This window comes from Fusarium graminearum, chromosome 3 (genome assembly GCF_000240135.3).
Source record: "Fusarium graminearum PH-1 chromosome 3, whole genome shotgun sequence".
NCBI classification, from domain to species: Eukaryota; Fungi; Ascomycota; class Sordariomycetes; order Hypocreales; family Nectriaceae; genus Fusarium; species Fusarium graminearum.
The window spans coordinates 5,464,941-5,484,097 of record NC_026476.1 but is presented as its reverse complement, the minus strand read 5'-3'; the positions used below and the strand labels follow the sequence as shown (position 1 = coordinate 5,484,097).

The following is a 19,157-nucleotide window of genomic DNA, read 5'->3' as shown; positions in this document are numbered from 1 at the left end:
ACATTGTGACATGCACGGAGCCAGGTTCTAGCTTATTGGTTTGAGGCAGCAAGGGATCCAGCCTAATGCTGTGGACGTGAAGTGGGAGTTTCTCTTTGGCTTTATCACGACTTCAGTCGCTATTGGCTTTTTGTTGTTTCCGTTGAGCATTGTGGAAAGGATGGTAAGGGAGCGGAACTATTGGCTAAACTTACAGGACAACACCAACATACCCCGGGCGCTTCTGGCTCACCGAATCCTATCAGACGCCGTATGTCACTCATGTAGGCGGTTCCCGCTTGGCCAGGGTTGGAATAGCTTTTGTATTGCCCGAGCATAAGGGTACCCTCGGGGTTTCAGAAAAATTGGCCGTTACGAACACAAGGAACATAATTATTAGGCTCAACCTCTTTTTTAACGTTGTATCAACCATAATTATTAGGTTACCCTGGACTAGGCTTCTTAAACTACTTATTTTTATACTCCAAGGCTCAGGAGGCTAACGTTTCTGCTACCCACTAGACTAGGCGGTTAGTAAAAGTGACTTGTCTGCTTGTATCAGACAGGCCAGTCAGCTCTAAGCCAGAAGCATCCACTCTATGACGATGGACTCAAACTTACGACCTTAACAAACCATCAGAAAACCTTGGTTACCTACTCTTTCAAGTTGATCTCTTCTCATAATGAGTCCAACGAACCATGCAAGCTCCCAGAGTAACATCGAACTTTGCTTTCTACCCATCACGACAACAAAACCCAACAACCGTCGCGATGTAGAGCTTCGTCAAGCAAGTGCCAGATCTCATTTAGCAAAAATATCACACCAGCGCAAAAAGACCAGTGTCAACAAGAAAGGTGGTGGCATTGGTAGCTCCGATCGCACAGAATACCGAAGCCGACGCCTTACTCCGATGCTATTCTGCGCCATACCAGATAAAAGTCTTGATCAACACACCCGCATGCTACTGCACTACTGCACACAGTCTTTCTGGCCCGGCTTCGAGATTGGGTCCGCAGCGTTCCACATTCCTTCTTTTGCGCGCGACTACAACACTCTTGTCGCACAAGGTCCATGTCTAGTCCACGCCCTGTTATGGTCCGCCGCCGTAAGCCTGAGCTACAGAAGAAACGCAAGGGTAACAGACAAGGACAGTTTGATGCATTACAATCAAGCCCTCAACTACATATCGCAGGATATCACACGGCCTGTGGCAGAGATATCAGAGCAGACTATGTACGCTATTCTGAGCATCAGCGGCCCAGAGGTGTCGCCAGAGGACGAAGATTGCATTGTCAAAAGAGCGTTTGACCCACCGTCGGCGGAACTCTCGTGGATCCATGTTTATGGCAGGAGGCTTCACATTGACGCGCATGCAAGGGCACTGATTAGGATCGTTAATCTGAAAGGTGGTATCCATAGTCTCAAGTCTTTGGATTTTCAGGCTTCGTTCAATTATATGGATCTTACACGGGCGTCGCAAAGATTGATTAGACCACATCTTCCTGTTTCGAAGTTGTATGGTCGGGTGAAGGAGACACATGATAGGCGGAAGCTTTTTGGTTACGCAGCTGACCTTGCTTCAAGATCATGTGTCGAGGGGACGGAACATCTTAGCAAGCTGATTGAGCTTGGACTAGGTTCGGATTTAGGTGAAGTTATGCGCGACATGAGAGTATGGGTCAAGGTCGTCGAAAGCCACCATTTTGGACTTTTGACAAATACAGACACTTCACTTCTCACTGCTCACCGAGACTTGATTCAACAACGCTTACTGGCCACTCTCCCCGAAGAAGACGATATTCCCGATATTACTGGTAGCGATATCTTGAGCGAAGCTACTGAATGGATCAACGAACTCATCCAAACAGCTTTGCTGATCTTCTCCCTCGGCGTCACCTTCCCCATCCCATATGCTCCGCCTTATCATCGTCTCTCAAAACGACTCAAGGATCAACTCGAACGGCACATAGATGAAGCATTTGAACTCCAACTCTTCGATCTCTTGACATGGCTCGGCGTGTTGGGCGCACTCTGCTCGGAGCAAGTCGGGAACGATCTTAGGGTCTGGTTCATTTCCTTTTTGAGCGCCGTGGAAAGCAAGCGCGTGAGCAATCATGTTACAAGGGACTGGTCTATCGTGGTTAAAGAGTCAATAGAACCCTTTCTATGGTCAAGCGTGTCCTGCGATGCAACGGCAGAAGTAGCATGGAAGGAAGTGCAAGACGGTTCAAGAGATTGGGAAAGGACAGCTTGGTCGGAAATGCTAGGTACTATTTGCGGATAGCCAGGTATTCAACAAACGAATAAGTCATATTCGTAGTGGCTGGCAGTGTCTCAATTCAAAGACTGACCGAGATCTCAATGCGCTGTCAGCTCTACTAGGATCGGGGGCAATCCAGTCTCGACGTCATCACAGTTCAAGCAGAGACAGCACTAGCCTGATTAAAGCTTTGCAGTAGAACAAGCACTGCCTTTTCTTGCACTAAGCCTTATTAAGTATGTACACTAAATTCTCGGGGAAGTGCCACTATCTCCAGCCAGGGCTGAGCGGTCGGGTATCTAAAGCATTGGGGTGCAAAATTAAATCACCTGAAGTCCCAGAATTGATGGCACAAGATGGCGTCCTGATATTGTCGCCCATGCGGCTTAAGTCCTCTTTTTACATGGCTAAATCCGTTCCTATCACCGATAGACTGGATTGCCTAGACCGGTATGTACGCATGTAGCATACGCCTCCCATTAGATCCGGGACATCCCAGAAGCGTTAGAGATGGATGGTTGCAGATATAAACCCAAAACCTTCCTCAATCTCAACGTCGTTCCATATCACCTTCAAGCCGCACTCACTATTTACGTACTTATTTCTAACCCTACAACATGTCTCTCAAAGGGAAAGTCGTCCTTGTCACAGGTAGCACGAAAGGTATCGGCAAAGCCGTTATCGAGCGTGTCGCAGCCGACGGCGCCAGTGTCGTCATAAACTACTCCAGTGACGGCGCCCCAGCAGATGAGATGGTCAACAAGATTGGATCTGATAGAGCGCTGGCCATAAAAGCCGACGTATCCAGTATTCCTGATATTGAGAAGCTCATCCAAGCAACGGTGGACAAGTTTGGCAAAATTGACTGCGTCATGGCCAACGCTGCTTGTGCCCCCATGAACGATCTCGAGAGCACGACAGAAGAAGCCTTCGACAAGTCTTTTATGCTTAATGTTAAAGGACCTTACTTTCTCGTTCAAGTATGTAACCACCCTATGAATGATAATGTACAACTAACAATCCACAGAAAGCTGTACCTCACATGCCACGCGACGGGCGCGTTATTCTCGTCTCAACCGGCATCTTGCACAACTCTAATGTCGTGCCCCGCTACCTCCTCTACGCAGCCTCCAAGGGACCCATTGAGCAGATGACTCGAGTTATGGCCAAGGAACTCGGAGCTAAACATGGCATCACCGTGAATTGCATTGCTCCTGGTCCTACCGCGACAGAGATGTTCTTCCAGGGCAAATCACAAGAGATGATTGACACGATCGCTGGCGTGAGTCCACTCAATAGATTGGGAACGCCACAGGAGATTGCGGAAGTGGCTGCCTTTTTGGCAGGACCAGGAAGTTCGTGGGTATCTGGTCAGGTCATTGGGGCTAATGGGGGGTCTTTTGTTTAAGAGATGTTAGTAGACGATTAATTGTAAATGACCAAGTCGATTCACTATCTGATTCTCACATTGATAAAAATACATGAAATTGACCAACATACTGACATGGGCTTAAGCCAAACTACTTAAGTAAAGCTCAGGAACACGACTGTTCATGATCTCCTCAAGCTCCACGCCATCTAAAACATCTTCTACCGTCTTCAAAGTTCCATCATTGTTCACAAACGATTTGACACACTCAATCGGATACAGCCAGAATCCCATCGCTGGCCGAACCCACTCTCTCAAGAGAACTGCCTAAGGGGTCAGAATATCGGCCGGAAACAAATACACCACTGCTCAAGCTGCCACCCGACATCATGATTCAGGTCTGGAAGAATTGTCACAGTCATATCGACGTCAAGAACCTATATTCAACATGCAAGACTCTATACGATATGTTCAAGGCACTCGGAAATATCAAGCGAACCAAAGAAATGATCTGGCATTGTATCTAGGACACTTTACACCACCGTCATTTTGGTGAAAGGACATTGAGACGCTGGGCAGATGCGGTGATGGGACGTGTTGGACATTTTCAAGGTTGATTGAATAAAACAGCGCGTCATTTTCTCCAGTTAAGATGGCCAATTCAAGGCAGATTAAATTTTCTTTGACATCCTCTATTTTCGTGAACGTAGCTGTTAATGCCACTAGTATGTGGCAGAAACGTTGACCTCCTAAGGCCTTGGGGAATAAAATAAAGTAGCCAAGCCAAAGCAGCATGAGCTGACCTACTAATTCTGTCTCTTATGCTTCAAGCGGCCAACGTTTCTGATACCTCGAGGGGCCAAATTATTACTTCCAGCAGCCGATTTGTATAGACAACGCCTCAGTGTCAGCCGTTTAAATGTGATCCGTTTTGTTAACATGTAATCGAAACAATAATACTCATCATCCAACTAATCAGAGTCTGAACTACTTGTATCAACCTTGCCATTCTTCTTGAACTTTACTTCGGGGATGAAAAGTATCGACATATCATGGCGTCCGCCACACTCAGCCGCTCTACATGTATGGCCATGATCAAAGCACCTCTTGCATGTAGCCCAATCACCATCATTGCAAATACTGCAGAAGTAAAACTCGCCCTTGATCGAGACATTGCAGACATCGCAGTAGCACTTGGGATACACCTTGACGAGGCTGTGCTTGCCCTTTCCATTACAGGTCTGTCCCTGTGCAAGACAATCGCGACAGATATCATAGTCGCCGCGGTCGCATTTCTTGCAGTGCGCGTAGGGTCCGCTTATCGATTGATCGCATATATTACAATCGAGGCCGACTTCCCAGGCGGGATACTCGACAAAGTCGGCAAAGTCTTCTGTGTTTTGACCGTGGCGCTTCTTTGCTTTGCGTTTATCTAGATTATGAGTCAGCGTGTGTCAGTCATTTTACGATATGTTACTCACCAATGCGGTCCTTGACAAAGAACCCGGCAACGCCGCCTGCGGTGAAACCACCAGCTGCTGCTAGAAAAGAAGATGACTTATTACCCCCTTCTGGCAAAGTCGGTCGTGAATCCTGAGGGTTTGCGTATTGTGGCTGTGGAGGATGGGTCAAACTTTGTCCTCCAGGTCCTCTGTTAATAGCGTTCAGGCTGCCTGGAAAAGCTGGCATGCCAGCCAGTGGGGGAAGTTCAGATGGCGCTTGCCATAAGCTTCTACCAGAGGTTTCAACATAGTACCACTGCTGGTCCTTCTCTGACCAGTGAGGGATCCAACGAGGTGGTGTTGGACATGGCAGCGCGCTTGGGTGAGGAACACCATAGGGAGCAACGGGTGCGGCAGGGGAATGGACTGGGTGGATACTGGGTGGGCTCGCCATGGAAGCTGGTGTTGGTGACCATGGTTGATGCTGTGGTTGTTGCTGAATTTGAGGAGAAGAATTGTACGCTGGTGGTGGTTGAGGACTGGGAGGTTGATGACCTGAGTAATGTTGTTGCTGTGGTGGTGTTTGATACGGCTGTCCACTAAATGATGAATGCCCGTTGTGAGGTGGACCAGTATATGCCTGGAAACCTGGGTTCTGCTGGGGCTGTCCTGGACTGTATGACTGTTGGGGAGGAGAATACGGAGATGGTGCGTTTCCCTGGTAAGGTTGCTGTCCTTGATACTGACTCTGATAAGAGTTGCTCCCGTGTGCATCTGGTGCTGGCGGGGGTCCTGTTGCATGTTAGCCAACGTAAGGTGATCCTGGGATGAGCGACATCTCACCTCCCTGCTGCTGACCCGGACGGTCACTCAAATTGAGCCCCTCAAACTCTTTTTTAAACTTGTTCAAGAACGACATTTTCTACTAATTGGATGCTATGAATTGAGCTTCAATCGAGGGAGAGAGAGGTGGTTTTAAAGCTTTAGATCCTTGTCAGACAGAGGCTGTGCTCTAATTTATCGCTAAATTATTCGGCTCCGCTAACATCTGGCTCAGGTTGCAGAAGGATCTGGCATGAAACCTCTGCCTCTGTATTCGCTGGAATCGCTTATGGAGGATGACAGTCAACTAACCCATTCGGGACGAATAAGCTGTGATCTTTTGTCAGGCCGAATCCTACAGTGGCTAGCAAGCGCTATCTTAGTCCAAAAGCTACATTACAGTTGGTCTCAATCGCTAATATGGTCACATCATTGGGTGAGTTGTACGCGATGCTGGTTGTTATTTGTTGATCAATGGCTCCATGAACTTTTGACTTAGTCTAAAATCGAAACAGTTGTTCCCGTTTGCTTGATAGGCAGAATGGACGTACCAAGTATTTCTTGAGGCCTCTTACCGGTAATGCTCGTAGGCTTGGAAGGACGGATGATTGTTCTCAGCCCTGTGAGGCTGTGCTCTTAGACTGGCGAGCGGGTCAAATTTAGTGCTGTGACATTGATCTCGGTGGCTGTAATGTCGTGCAATGACGTTCATGACAACTTTCTTGCATACACAACACCAAAAGGCTGATGGGATTTACTTGGTGCACATTTTTAAAGACTAATACTGGCTTTAACGATGCCGCAAGATACATGGTCATCACACCGTTCCCCCAACTGGAATCCAGACAGTCCAAACACGTGGTTTATGAAAATCAGAGTAACAGCTTAGTTCTCCTGTGTATAGAGATAACCATAAAGTATAAAATTGAACATTTCAATACTAAATATCGTAAATAAATACAAAACTCCAAACTTGCGCCTTTTCCTAAATCCAGAATGTCTCCATTACTACTGTCTTCAATCTGTTTAGCGATTCCACCACCCACTTATTGCCTGGAGTATCTTTCCTCCCTGCCAATCTGGTGTCGACCGATCTGTCGGTGCTTCCAATGCTCCAATCTTTGGTTTAGATCCAAGTCGCTTAAGGGATACTGACAGCTTGAAGGTGCGTGGCTTCGAGGTATGAGTCTCTTCTTGCGGGTTTGTCACTGTGGTGGGCACATTGACTGGCTTGTCAGACCGGAGATTGACGGGCGCCTTAGACCAAAGAGTTGTGGGGTCAGGATAGCTCAATTCCGTGTATGTCTCGTTGATATCCAGGCTGACCATGGGTGCGCCCGATAAGAGTTTCGACATGTTGTGGGTCAGTTCCGATGAGAACACCCTGGTCCTCACCGTAAACGTTGTAGTAATCGTGGGTGCTGGTTCCTGCTCAATCTCTAGTGGGTCATTGGGTGTCTGAGCTACTTGCTTTTGACTTGGAGGGCTAGGAGCTACATCACAACCCGAAGCGATGAACTCGTCCCAGTCGAATGAGGTTTCTTGAATATAAAGAGGCTGTCGTGTCTCGTGCTTGCTGACAATTTCCAGAGGAGTTGTAAGGGATAGTATTGATGCGATGTCAAGCATCAATTGCACAGTCTGAGAACTCTCGCCTTTAGTCACTGAATGGCTCTGAATCGAATCATTCGAGAAATCTACCGGGCGTTCAAGTGACGTTTCGCCATCAACATTGGAAGTGCTTGTTTTCGTGATGGACGACATGATCGCTTTGCTGGCCAACTCGTACCGACCGTTTCGTCGACGAAGAATCACACCCAAAGTTGAGCCCGGGAACCTGCACAAGAGATCACCCTCTCTAACACAAGTTGACGAGATACCGAATTCGCCTTCGAGAGTAACGAAGAAAAGTGGTTCTTGCCCTTGTCCTGGTATGTCAAGGGAGGAATGTATCGGCGGGCCGGGTTTGTCAGACATGCAGTCATCTACAACCGCGTATGCCGAAGACGTCGGCAGGGACAAAGTTGTACTGATCGAGTCAAGATACAGCAGCTCCTCTTCGATGGCTGTCTTTGGCCCCCGAAACCCTGAATCATCGAAATACTCGACTAGAGTACTGATCCAGTCCCGATGTCGTGTCTGCATCAAGGCCTTGTCCCCTATCAATTTGTCAATTGGCAGAATAGGGCTACCAAGCATTCTCTTTATGCAGAAATCATCCGTGTATCCAGATAAAAGATTCATATCAAGAGGGATTGGGGGTGGAACGGCATTCGGGCTTTGTGTATCGGCATTTGAGCTTGGTGTCGTGGCATTTGAGCTTGGTGTCGTGGCATTCGAGCTTGATGTCGTAGCATTCGAGCTTGACTTGTCTTGGTGGCTCTTGAGCGACAATTGCAAAAGCTGGCTAAATCTCACCAGATTGGGAGAGTTTGCATCCTCGCCGTGCTTCGAATGATACCATGAAATGGCGTTCCGGTAAACATGCTCCACCGCATCTTGGTATCTGATGTCGAAATCTCCAAACTTGAAACCGCTTGTAATACCAAGAAGACCATATATCTTATCTCTAGGATCATGACACAAGGAGTCCATGGTAATATCCACAAGGTTGTGCAATGACCAGCATTGCCCGGTATCCTGCCGTAGTTTGTCGAGGCGAAGGGGGAAGGCATTCTTGATCTCCTTCAACGATGCGCTGACAACTGGCTTGAATTGCCAAAAGCTGGGTACCCGCTCCAAGGACTCTCTGGCTTTTGTGAATAGATCCCAAGATGTGGTAGTCTTGGCGTTGTCTCCGAAACACAAAACCAACTCTTTCGCCAAGAGCACCTCTTGAACTATCCAAAGCCGTCTCCAGTATGGCAAGCGGCAAATCGCCTCCAGGCTGAGAAGGTCGAGATTTGGTAAACCGAAAGATGTGTCGGTCTCAGCAAAGACAATATCGTGCCACTCCTTGGCTTGCCACGCTGACATGTCCTTCCAAAGTCGGATCCATTCACGCTGAGCGTTGATGGATTCTTCTGGGAGCTCGTGCTTGACGCGATGCTTCCTTTTCATCTCGTATACGCTTGAGCGCCATCTGCCACATTGCTGAAGAACCAACTCGATTTTCCACCTCCTCAGCTCTGTACTTCGCAGGACAAACTGTTGTTTGAGTATGTCCTTTTTAATCCTCTTCACACTTTCTGAGATATGCAATTCGTCTTCGGTTAAAAACTCGTCCATGCTGTTGCTGAGCACTAGTGCATCTGTCGAGTCTCTCCCCTGGCGTAACTTGGTCTCCTCGAGATCCGCAAAGCTCTGTAATGATTCGTATTGCTTGGCGATGAACTTGGGCAAGTCCCCAAAATCTTCGATCTGCTCGTTTTGAAGACTCTCCCAAGTTTTGACTTGTTGTTCAAATCGTCCAACTTGTGATTGAAGCAGTTGCTGACCTGTTGCGTATCTTCTGTCTATTGGCTGTTCCCATTCCTGTAATCGGTCTCGTAACTTGGCTAGGCCGCGTCGCTGATCCATATCCAGTTGTTGCATCTTGTTAAGTCGAGAAATCCTCTCTCTCAGGAGTGGAGATGTCAGATCTTCCCGGACCTTTTTGCGAAAATTATAAATTGATCGCTGGAAATCTCCCAGATCGGCTAGTATCTCGCGGAACAACCTGTCGATCTCTCCTTCGTCTTGATCAACCTGGCCAGAAACGCGGGCGATAGGACGAGTTTTCTTTCCACCTTCAGGATCCACTCCAGCTTCTGGCGACTTTTGAAGGTTTGCATTGTCCAATTCCTGGTAGGCTCGCAGTTGAGCATCTTGGAAGTCCTGTACAAGCCGCTGCTGAGGTGCCTGTAATAAGTCGAGGTGCTGAATCTCCTTCCTCCTTAGTTTGTTGAGCAACTCCTGTTGTTTGACCTCTTCAGCTCCGAGCTTCTTGAGATCTTCTTCCATGGGCGCCAAGAATGGGAGGTCTGTTTGTCTGTCCTGGATCATGGCGGGGAGTCTTTCCACTCGCCGTTTGTATTGTGCATGCTCCTCCTTCACATCTCGCCATCGCCTGCGTTGCTTGTCCAGACGATCCTGCCATTTCGATGTACTCTTCTCACGTTCTGTTTTCACACGTTCCTTTCTGTCTTCGTGCCAGCATGGACATTCATGATTTTGGCATGTTCGCCAATGTAATATGCGTGACTCGAATAGACGTTTCTCATTTTCTTCCTTGTCCGTTCGTGGTTCGATCTCTTCTGGGAATAGATTGATCCAGTCGATAAATTGTGAATCGTTATGAGGGCTTGGCTGAGGTGGAGGTGGTGGAAGTTTGCAAGTCGGAGGGTTTTCTCCAATTCTCTTCGCCATTTGGAGGGCGCCCGCAACTGATGAGTCCCAGTTTGAGCTGGGTCTTCCAAGCCAGACCAACACTCGGTCTGCTCGACGGAAGATGCCGCCCATCATCCCGACTTGATGATTGCGCTCCATGGTGTCTTTTTGGTTTATACATAGTGCGTCAACCCATAGCACGCGAGGCTCCGAGGTACGCAGAGCAGCCAAGGCGTAGGCTAGATTGGGCCGAACAAGAAGTTCCTTTCCGTTCAGAAGAATGCGAACAGAGGCGGGTTCATCGCCCCATGTGTATGATAGGGCTTCATAGGGTGGAGCGCTGGCCAGATGCACTGTCTCGAAGGTGCATTCTAGGTTGACGCATTGATGCCATGGTGCTGATGATTGGTGGTGATTGTTGGTCTGTAGGGGTAGTAGGTGGAGTAGGCGAATCTGAGACAACGATGGCTCTAATTGCGTGTAGCCTGAACTTGTCGCCATTTTTTTCTTATACAGAGAAGTGTTAAGTTTGAGGAAATGATAAGCGAGCAGAATGAATGCAAAGGTCCGATCTATAAAGCAAGTTCTGATAAATGACGTCTGTGCCTTGAGAAAGCCTGAGACAACACCAAAGCCGGGCGGTTGTGCATAGCCACAGCCACAATGACATGCCGTGCTACATGGCCATGTTTGATTTGCCGATCCAGAATTGTGGCAGTTTCATGGCTTTTCCACTTTCCTTCGCGCTAGACGAAGTCCTGTCGATCTCGTCAAAATAGTGGCAGCGCAAGTTGTATTGTGGAGGCAGAGTCAATCAGCCTGTCTTTGAGATTCACCTGCACTGAAACTATGAGCTAACAGGCCAAGTGGCGAAGTAAAAGCCATCGAGAGGAAGAAGCCCATATCTATACTGCGAATTTGCGAAGTGAAGCCCAAGTCACGGCTAGAAGTGGAAGGATGAAAATAATCTCAGCGACGGCGAAACAAGACACAATTGTAACTTGACGGTTTATTTCCCTGCCCAACCATATGGACCAAAGGTGAGCATTTGCGCATCAGCGTAACCTTGCTTAGCAGATTTGAGGACGAGCCGTTGAACGTAACGGTGTGTATTTATAGCGGTTAGCTCAGCGCGCGTTACAGTGGATGCGCTCACCTTATACGTTAAATAATTATCGCGACCTAAGCTGGCCCGACGGCCTGTCCACTAACAGCATCTCACTGACAGTACCTATCTCTCACCCACAGCTTCTCTCATCATCAGCCTGTCACCAACAGCCTATCATACCACCAAATTTTGCTGCTTCATATGGTCTGTGATTTAATGGGAATTTCCATCGTATTCTGATTAACTTGTTGTCATCTTCTCGCACTTTGATGAATTTGACAAGGTCTCAGGTGACTGAAAGAGAAGTTGGACCAAGGTTAAATAATGATGTAGAGACAATACGTTCAGTTGAATAGACCCAGAACCAGACAACAGCTCGATTTTCGTCTATTGTATATGCACCGCTAAATGTTGAAATGAAGAATAGCCGTGTTAACTAAACGGCCTCGACGATAGAAACGTCATCAATGGCGACAGAAAAGGTAGTAGCCATGCCCCTGCTACATCTGACTCTCAGCGAGAGCAGAAAGTTGTTATTGTATGGGGTAAAGGTATGTGTGAAATGCTGGTATGAATTGAGCGTGTCGGCGTTCAAATAGAAAGTCGGTGCGTTAATGAGCGAACTGTCCTGGAGAGCGTAAATGTAGCACCCGTTACCGAGCTTCATATTCGGAGTAGAGAGGAAGGTGGCGTAGTAGCTGAGGGTGTACTGCTTCGTATTGCTTGTGCTGGTAATCTGTTCGATGTGTTGTTGGCCTCCAGCTTGCTCGTTCCGGATGTCGATTTTTCTACATGATCCACGTTAGCCAGATGCATTACGGTGAGAAGACAAGACTTACGCAAAGTTGGAGCCGGAGTGAGCAAGGTTAGGATCAGCGATAATTTCTCCGCTCTGGAATATCCAGGCGCTATCCATCGCATCTTCAAAGCCGCCATTTTGGAGAGCTTTAGTTGGTTCAGGAGCTGCCGTGGTGGTTGTTGGTATCTCAGTCGTGGTGGTCGACTCGGCAGCAGTTGTTGTCTCGGAAGTTGTAGTCGTTTCGCCAGTAGCCGCTGTTTCAGCAGTGGTTGTCTGAACGGTCGTTTGCTCACCAGTAGTCGTATCGGCAATCGTTGTTTCAGAGGTTATTGTCGCAATAGTAGTTGTTGCGGCAGAAGATGTCTGATCGGCACCTGTTGACTCGGTTATAGATACCTCTGTAGGGTTCGTTTCAGCTGTGGTGGTGGCAGTTGTGATCAGGGTGACGGTGTCGGAAGCAGACTCAGTGGTCGTTGTCTCCACTGCGGTGGTAACGCTGCTGGATTCGCTCACAGCGCGTGTCATGTCAGAAGTAGCAGGTGAAGATTCGGTTTCTGTGGTCCCGATCACATTGGGCGCTTCGGAAGACGTCGTGAAAGTGGTAAAAGCGGCATCTGTGCTTGAAGTCTCGGCACCAGCGACAGAAGTTGTGATCGAAGTAGAAACCCTAGAAGTAGTTGTCGGTTTTTGAGGACGACAGTTCGCAGGACGGGCGCTAGCTGCAGGGATGAGCGCAGCGCCCAGAACAGTAACGAGAGATACCAGACGCATCTTGGTCTAACGAGTGCAATGGACGATACCTCAGTTGGAAACAAGCGTACGAATCGAAAAAAGAAGTAGAAAGTAGGCGGTATACCCATTATAAAGGGGAGTAATAGTTGCAGGGATTAACACAAAGATCTGCTGTAGCGAGTTCTGGACTTGCTGCGGATCACCCCAACATTGATTAGTCCTTCAGCTTAAATCGATAGTTGACAGAGCTTGAACTAGAGAGGTCTAGTCAGGCAACCTAACAGCCAATATTTGACAAGCCCGGACTTCGTTTAATTAGCTGAGAAACAACCCCTGTTATAATATTTCTTGAACAAGACCTATTTTATATCTTCGCAAATCTTGTCATGTTGTCAATCGAAGCCTCCGAATACTGCATGGGTCGTCACGTTTTCATTGAACGAGGCAAAGCATCCAATACCCAATCAGAATTAGGCTAATCGTCCAGTCAGCAGCGAATCTCTATATAAACTTATGCTTTACCCCGTAAATCAAGAAAGCTACATAAACAACACCAAACAGCTGACAAGATTAGAATGTTCAAGAACACAATTTCTTCTCGTTTGCTGCTCACGATGCCATCACTACCGGCTGGAAACAGCTAGAGTGTACAGATGAGGATGTCCGTGGCTTTGGCAAGTGCGAGAGACAAGATGATTGGATATTTCATATTTCTTGAGAGTGCAATGAAATAATATGCAAGATAAAGACCTTTCCCAGTATTTTGCTATCCGTAGATGACAAGATATCTATTATGCGATATTAATTGTGGCGGCGCACAGTCCATCTTGACAGAGATACAAGCTTGACTACCGTTGCATTTTCGTTAGGTATGCTTCGGTTAGGAGCATCTTTTTTATTCCACTATAAGGATAACTCATCAACATATACAAGCTTGACAGCGATACTCCAGAAGTACAACAGTACAAAGACAATAGTAGTCAAGTGATTCAATTTGATAATGTAATATGCCTGTAACTGCTGACTAACCGCTGTTTGGGCATTACTTAGCAGAATTGCTTGCAACACGTCAGATTAAACGACCAAGCCAATGGTATTTGATGTACTTTAGGCGAAAGTCTAAAAAGGTTCAGTGACTCAGAGAGTTATCTGATTCACTTTCACATGAGACCGCGCATCTGACTTTCCTGCCGTGTCTTGTAAAGAATGCGTGCCAAATCCGTCACACAATCACAGCCACATAATCACCCGCAGCATTAAACTTTATCAGAATATAAATACAAGCATTATTCCCCAAGGAATCTTGTCACCTTTTCTACACACACAGTCAACCAAAATGCATCAAGTCCCATATCACGCCTCCCAACCCATCATCATCTCAGGTCCCTCGGGCGTCGGGAAACGAACACTCCTCACCAAACTATGCGAGTCACACCACGAGACATTTAGTATTGCCGTGTCGCACACCACGCGTCCTCCACGGCCTGACGAAATCCAAGATGTGCATTACCATTTTACGACGGAGACGGAATTCCAGCACCTCTACGCGCAAGGTGCATTTGTTGAATGCACTGTTTATAATGGATACCACTACGGCACGTCATTCCATTCCATCGAGGATTCCATAGATAGACACATGGTGCCTTTGTTCGACATTAATATGGAGGGTGTCAAGGCGATGAAGAAATTCGAGAGGATGAGTGCAAGATATGTTTTTATCGCGCCGCTGAACTTGGAGGTTCTAGAAACAAGGCTTCGTGGTCGGGGGACGGAGGATGAAAACGCCATCCAGAAGCGACTTGCAAAGGCGAAGAAGGAACTTGACTACGCTGCGAAACCTGGGACCTACGATTTGATCATTGTCAACGACGATCTGCCGACAGCATTAACGGAGCTGGAAACCTTTGCACTATCAACAGAACCACTTCCATCAAAACAAAGGACATTTCGGGAAAAGGTAGAGACATGGTTCGACGTCAAGTTAAGATGGCTCCATTAAGAGTCATCAAGTGTATCCAACAAATTTCTTATTCATTCCCTGCTCGCTATTCGTTCCAAAGCTCTACCGTTTAACAATCTAGTATGTATGATCCCTAACAAGCTGTGTATGTTTCCTCATGATTGATATTGTATGTCGTCTGACTTATACCTCCCAGAACGCCTTATTCGTTATGCAAAAAATGTTCAAATATTCCCTCCCTCGTTCGTCACTGGTTTAACGACTACGCTCCCTTCGGCGCCAGCGTCGGGTGCGACCTTCATGCAGAGGCATCGACTGGTGTTTGTTGACCTCGACAAGATCAAGGGCTGATTCGGTAGCAGCCCTCTTGATGACCTCTGTCGACCCGCCGTTTGTAATCTCTTGGATGGTCATTTCGCGCTTTTCATCCTCGATCATCAAGACCCTTTCTGCCACGCCGAGCACTCGTGGTGTATCCGATATCTTGAGCTTTCCGGACATGCCCATCCATTCCAAAGCTTTCTCCCATAGGCCTGACTCGGGGGGACTCCACATGCCAACGTCAAAGGTATAATGTTGCTGTTCGTCCGGGAGGTTGAGCCAAACAAAAGGTCTGTTGCTGTTGATGCGACCTTCGATAACAAAATCGCCAATCTCCTCGGGGATCTTGATTCGTTCGGGGATCAGGATCGTTTGGTAGGCGGGGATGATGAGGTGCAGCTGCACAGGTCGACAATGTTGCCTCTTTCTCGACTTGACCATCTCTCGTTTCGTGATGCGCTCTCGAGCGGCGAGCATGAACATGAATACGGTGTCGAGCTGGTTCGTGTAGCCGCAGAATCTCGGACTTAGCGGCTTCTCCTCGACGAGATGGAAAAACTTGGGATACCAATCGGTGTCGGGGTGGTAGAGAAAGAACCAATGATCTCGTTCCGTGTCGACGCTGGTTTGGCTGAGACGTTCTCTGATCATGTCGAAAACGTACTGTGGAAAGTCTCGCTGGGCGGTAAGTGCGGCCTGGGCCTGCAGGCTGTCGGAAATATCGCCCAGCTTCGCAGCGATGAGATTCAGCGCTTGAATACCCTGGTACGTCTGGATGATGTTGGCGCCAGCACTGAGTGTGGTGGCGACCATGGAGAACTGTGAAAACAGCCTGGCGCTGTCGACGAGGGACTGGCCCATGATGTGCATCTGGGGGAGGATTGCCTGGGCGCCCTTCATGGTTTGAGAGGCGCCCGCCAGAAACTCGTTGGCATGCTGGACGGCATCTCCAACCTTTGCGATCTTGTTGGCGGCCTGGACGATCTTGACGACGGGGGACGCGGAGGCGCAGGTGCTGGCAACCTCGAAGGCAGCTGATTGGAATTTTTTGTCACGGATTGCTTTTGTGAAGAATTCCTCGATGCCCATGTTTTGGTTGTTGAAGGAGAGATGGTTGATGGCCAAAGAGAGTGTGAGTGAGAGGTCAAAGGGAGCAAAGCGTCTTGCGTGGATACTTGGAGGGTCTGCAGTCTGCACCAAGCCAAAAAGGCGGTAACTCGAGATGGATACGCTTATCGAGATGATGGATCTAATTGGTCAGAGTTGTTTATGCAGAGGGAGGCCGCCAATCAATCCTCGCCAGCTGGTTTTGCGGCCCAACTTGACTAACGTGTAGAGAAGAGAGAGGAGTCATCGTGAGGGATCCCATGGAAGCTGTGGAATAAAGAAGCAATGACGCAAATGAAACAGACAACGGGGTTCGTAGCTGATACAGCTGATCTTGATCTGGGGTTGGCAGAGAGTCCACCTTGGCGATGGCGTGAGCGGCCTGAGAAGCTTGACAGGTGGGCCACCAGATTTAGGGCATCACAGCAGACCTTTCCCCTGGAGTCTGAATTTTACGTCCAAGCTCCCTGGAAGTGCGCTACAACAAAAAGGGAAGCGGTAGCGAACAACTGTCAAGTCAGCCAACGGAATTGATAACAGTCTGACAGACATAATTAAACATCAGCTTAAGGAGATCTTAAGGATAACTAATGATCTGACATGGGATTTAAAACTATATTACACAAAACAAAAACTCTTAAATATAATTCTATGCCTCCCATTCAACAAAACGCGCCGTCTGCTTCTGCATCTTTGCCCAAGCAATCGTCCCCTTCAATCGAGGTCCAGACTCATAAAACAAATAACTATTCTCCCCAGACGTCGCAAAATCAGGAGCCGCAACGCGTCCAACATCCTGACCCTGTCCACGAGACTGGTAGAATAGAATTGGCTCTGATCCCACCTTTCGTAGCGTCGCATCAATAGTCCGAGCCCAGATCTTGCCCGAAGAACTGTGATAAATCACATATGCCTGTCCTCTCCAGACCCAGTAGTTGGCACCAGAGTAATCATCACCCTCAACACCTTTACCTGCGACAACGTAGTCTGGGGCGACAACCCATTTGCGTCCATCTACTGACTCGGCGAGTCTGATCTTGCGCTTGTTGTCCTTCTCGTTGGCCATGTAGAACATTGCGTATTTGTACTTTGATGCCGAGTTGGGATGAGGAAAAACGCGTGCATAGCTTGACTCTGTGGTTTCGGAGCTGGCCATTTCATTGCTAACTGCTATGCCGCCGTATTCAAAGTCGATGCCATTGCTAGACTCTGCCCAGCGTGTTTTTGAGTTGTCTCCATGGAAATACAAAAACATGCGGCCAGCTTCTTCGTTCCATGCAGCATCGGGACTGGATACATGTGGCACGGAATAGTGAGAGTCCCACTTGTTCGAGATGATTGGGTTGTTGGCATACTCTTTCCATGGACCCTCGAGACTATCCGAGTACACGAGAGATATACCGCCTGGGTTCTCGTGTGGAGCATAGTAGAGATACCATTCTCCTAGGGGGTCATCTAGATACTGTCCAGCATGGAAAATACTAGGAAAGATGAACTCGTTGGTGGGATTGTATTTGAATGTTTCTTTGTTTGTGACCTGCCCTTTGAACCAGAACTGTGGCCAGCCTGCTGGTGCAGGAGCTTGAGCACTCGCAAGAGTTGCCAGGAGGGTTATACCCAACAGACGAAGTGTCGTAGACAGACGCATTGTGTTGTGATTATGAAAAATTGAATAGTATGATATTGATACAAGGCAAGATCTACACGAGAAGGCTACAAACGAAACAAGAACCATCTATCCTTTATATACCTTGATAACCATATCCTCATTCACTGCTGTATAACACTTCAACTCATGAATCACTCGGCAGCAAACCGACACTCCCCGACAGAGAGACGTTATGCCAACGCATGACAGTACAAAATTAGGCCAGGAAGGGTGGTCCACCACAAGTCATCTTGGCCTCCCCAACACTGCATTATGCGCATGTCAGGGCAGCGCGCGTAGTGGTCAGAAGCAGCAAAAGAAAACAAACAGAGGGTCGTCTCAGGTCAGGGCGGTAATGTAAACGTTAATCAGTGCAACGTCGGGTTCCAGTACTTTATTCCTCGGGTGCAAGGATGTGACGAGGGCGTGATCCTTGATGCAAGTGGACCAGTTGTTTCGCAGTTTCGGGGGACCTTGTGACTCTTGCATGTGGCGTACCCGCCCCTGCATGGTCGCGATGGGAATAACGCCGAATGACTTGCTGCACGTTTAATGAGCTTTGGCCTGTGTTGGGCAGGTGGCTGGTTTTTATATTGCGATGGAACCTGAATTCGGAAGATACTGCCGGTAGTTGAATATCGTGATACGTATATTTATGGAGGTGCTTCACCAGTTACAGATTGTATGTTTGTTTGTGACTTGAGCTACACAGTGACATTCAGGTACATATTGACACTGACTAACATGCTTACAAGGAATCAGAGGATCAACTGCAGCCGAGTATTAGCCTGGCCTCATAACGTCATGGAGAATCCTATCTCATCCTGCAAGCTACATGTCAGCGTTGTTAAGTTGATAATGGATCGTCCGAACTATCCGAACAACTCATCAAGACGTAGAAAATAGCACAATGACTGGCTGAGCAGCCAAGTATAACAAACTTGTTAGCATTATGCAGCCATGTCGGTCAAACGATATTTTCCGAGGTACCTTGCTGTCGGTACTACATGTGCTGATATCAATGTTCAGTCCAATCGCAAGTCATTTACACAGCCAGCACCATAAATAGCATCTCGCTTTCTTGTCTAAATGGCTACTAATCTAACGAATCTCTGCAATAGCCGATGCGTTCGAAAATGTCTCCAAATTCCATTGTCGTTAAACAGCCTGGACTATGTCGCCTTTTTTTTATTTTATTTTTTTATCATACTTAGTTTTTGAGAGGTATCCAACTTCAGGTACTCGTCTTTGTCTCCAAGATAACGAGATATAACATCACTGTTGTGCTATATCAAGAATCC

The 19,157-nt window shown here is 47.7% G+C and overlaps 8 protein-coding genes across 8 annotated transcripts; 4 read left to right on the top strand and 4 right to left on the bottom strand.

The window, feature by feature from the left end:
* Positions 1-662: 662 nt before the first annotated feature.
* FGSG_13837 (uncharacterized protein) lies at positions 663-2,264 on the top strand (the record flags this gene model as incomplete). The annotated part of the gene is made up of 1 exon (XM_011326842.1): positions 663-2,264. One exon carries the CDS (start codon positions 663-665, stop codon positions 2,262-2,264), a length of 1,602 nt encoding a protein of 533 aa, XP_011325144.1.
* A 593-nt stretch (positions 2,265-2,857) lies between these two features.
* FGSG_11198 (uncharacterized protein) lies at positions 2,858-4,136 on the top strand (the record flags this gene model as incomplete). The annotated part of the gene is made up of 4 exons (XM_011326841.1): positions 2,858-3,220; positions 3,268-3,522; positions 3,756-3,768; positions 3,892-4,136. 4 exons carry the CDS (start codon positions 2,858-2,860, stop codon positions 4,134-4,136), a joined length of 876 nt encoding a protein of 291 aa, XP_011325143.1.
* A 1,185-nt stretch (positions 4,137-5,321) lies between these two features.
* Positions 5,322-5,654, top strand: FGSG_13836 (uncharacterized protein; the record flags this gene model as incomplete). Its single annotated transcript, XM_011326840.1, has 1 exon — positions 5,322-5,654. One exon carries the CDS (start codon positions 5,322-5,324, stop codon positions 5,652-5,654), a length of 333 nt encoding a protein of 110 aa, XP_011325142.1.
* Positions 5,655-6,899: 1,245 nt separating this feature from the next.
* On the bottom strand, positions 6,900-10,682 carry FGSG_11200 (uncharacterized protein; the record flags this gene model as incomplete). The annotated part of the gene is made up of 1 exon (XM_011326839.1): positions 6,900-10,682. The coding sequence occupies one exon, from the start codon at positions 10,680-10,682 to the stop codon at positions 6,900-6,902; it is 3,783 nt and encodes a 1,260-aa protein (XP_011325141.1).
* A 1,043-nt stretch (positions 10,683-11,725) lies between these two features.
* Positions 11,726-12,613, bottom strand: FGSG_11201 (uncharacterized protein; the record flags this gene model as incomplete). The annotated part of the gene is made up of 2 exons (XM_011326838.1): positions 11,726-12,077; positions 12,129-12,613. 2 exons carry the CDS (start codon positions 12,611-12,613, stop codon positions 11,726-11,728), a joined length of 837 nt encoding a protein of 278 aa, XP_011325140.1.
* Positions 12,614-14,143: 1,530 nt separating this feature from the next.
* Positions 14,144-14,871, top strand: FGSG_11202 (uncharacterized protein). Its single transcript, XM_011326837.1, has one exon. The coding sequence runs from the start codon at positions 14,157-14,159 to the stop codon at positions 14,817-14,819; it is 663 nt and encodes a 220-aa protein (XP_011325139.1). The 5' UTR covers positions 14,144-14,156; the 3' UTR covers positions 14,820-14,871.
* A 164-nt stretch (positions 14,872-15,035) lies between these two features.
* On the bottom strand, positions 15,036-16,190 carry FGSG_11203 (uncharacterized protein; the record flags this gene model as incomplete). Its single annotated transcript, XM_011326836.1, has 1 exon — positions 15,036-16,190. One exon carries the CDS (start codon positions 16,188-16,190, stop codon positions 15,036-15,038), a length of 1,155 nt encoding a protein of 384 aa, XP_011325138.1.
* A 667-nt stretch (positions 16,191-16,857) lies between these two features.
* On the bottom strand, positions 16,858-17,856 carry FGSG_11204 (uncharacterized protein; the record flags this gene model as incomplete). Its single annotated transcript, XM_011326835.1, has 1 exon — positions 16,858-17,856. The coding sequence occupies one exon, from the start codon at positions 17,854-17,856 to the stop codon at positions 16,858-16,860; it is 999 nt and encodes a 332-aa protein (XP_011325137.1).
* Positions 17,857-19,157: the final 1,301 nt, after the last annotated feature.

Excerpts from the sequence above, each read along its gene's own strand:
- FGSG_11202 (XM_011326837.1), top strand. The coding sequence starts at position 14,157 with ATGCATCAAGTCCCATATCACGCCTCCCAACCCATCATCATCTCAGGT.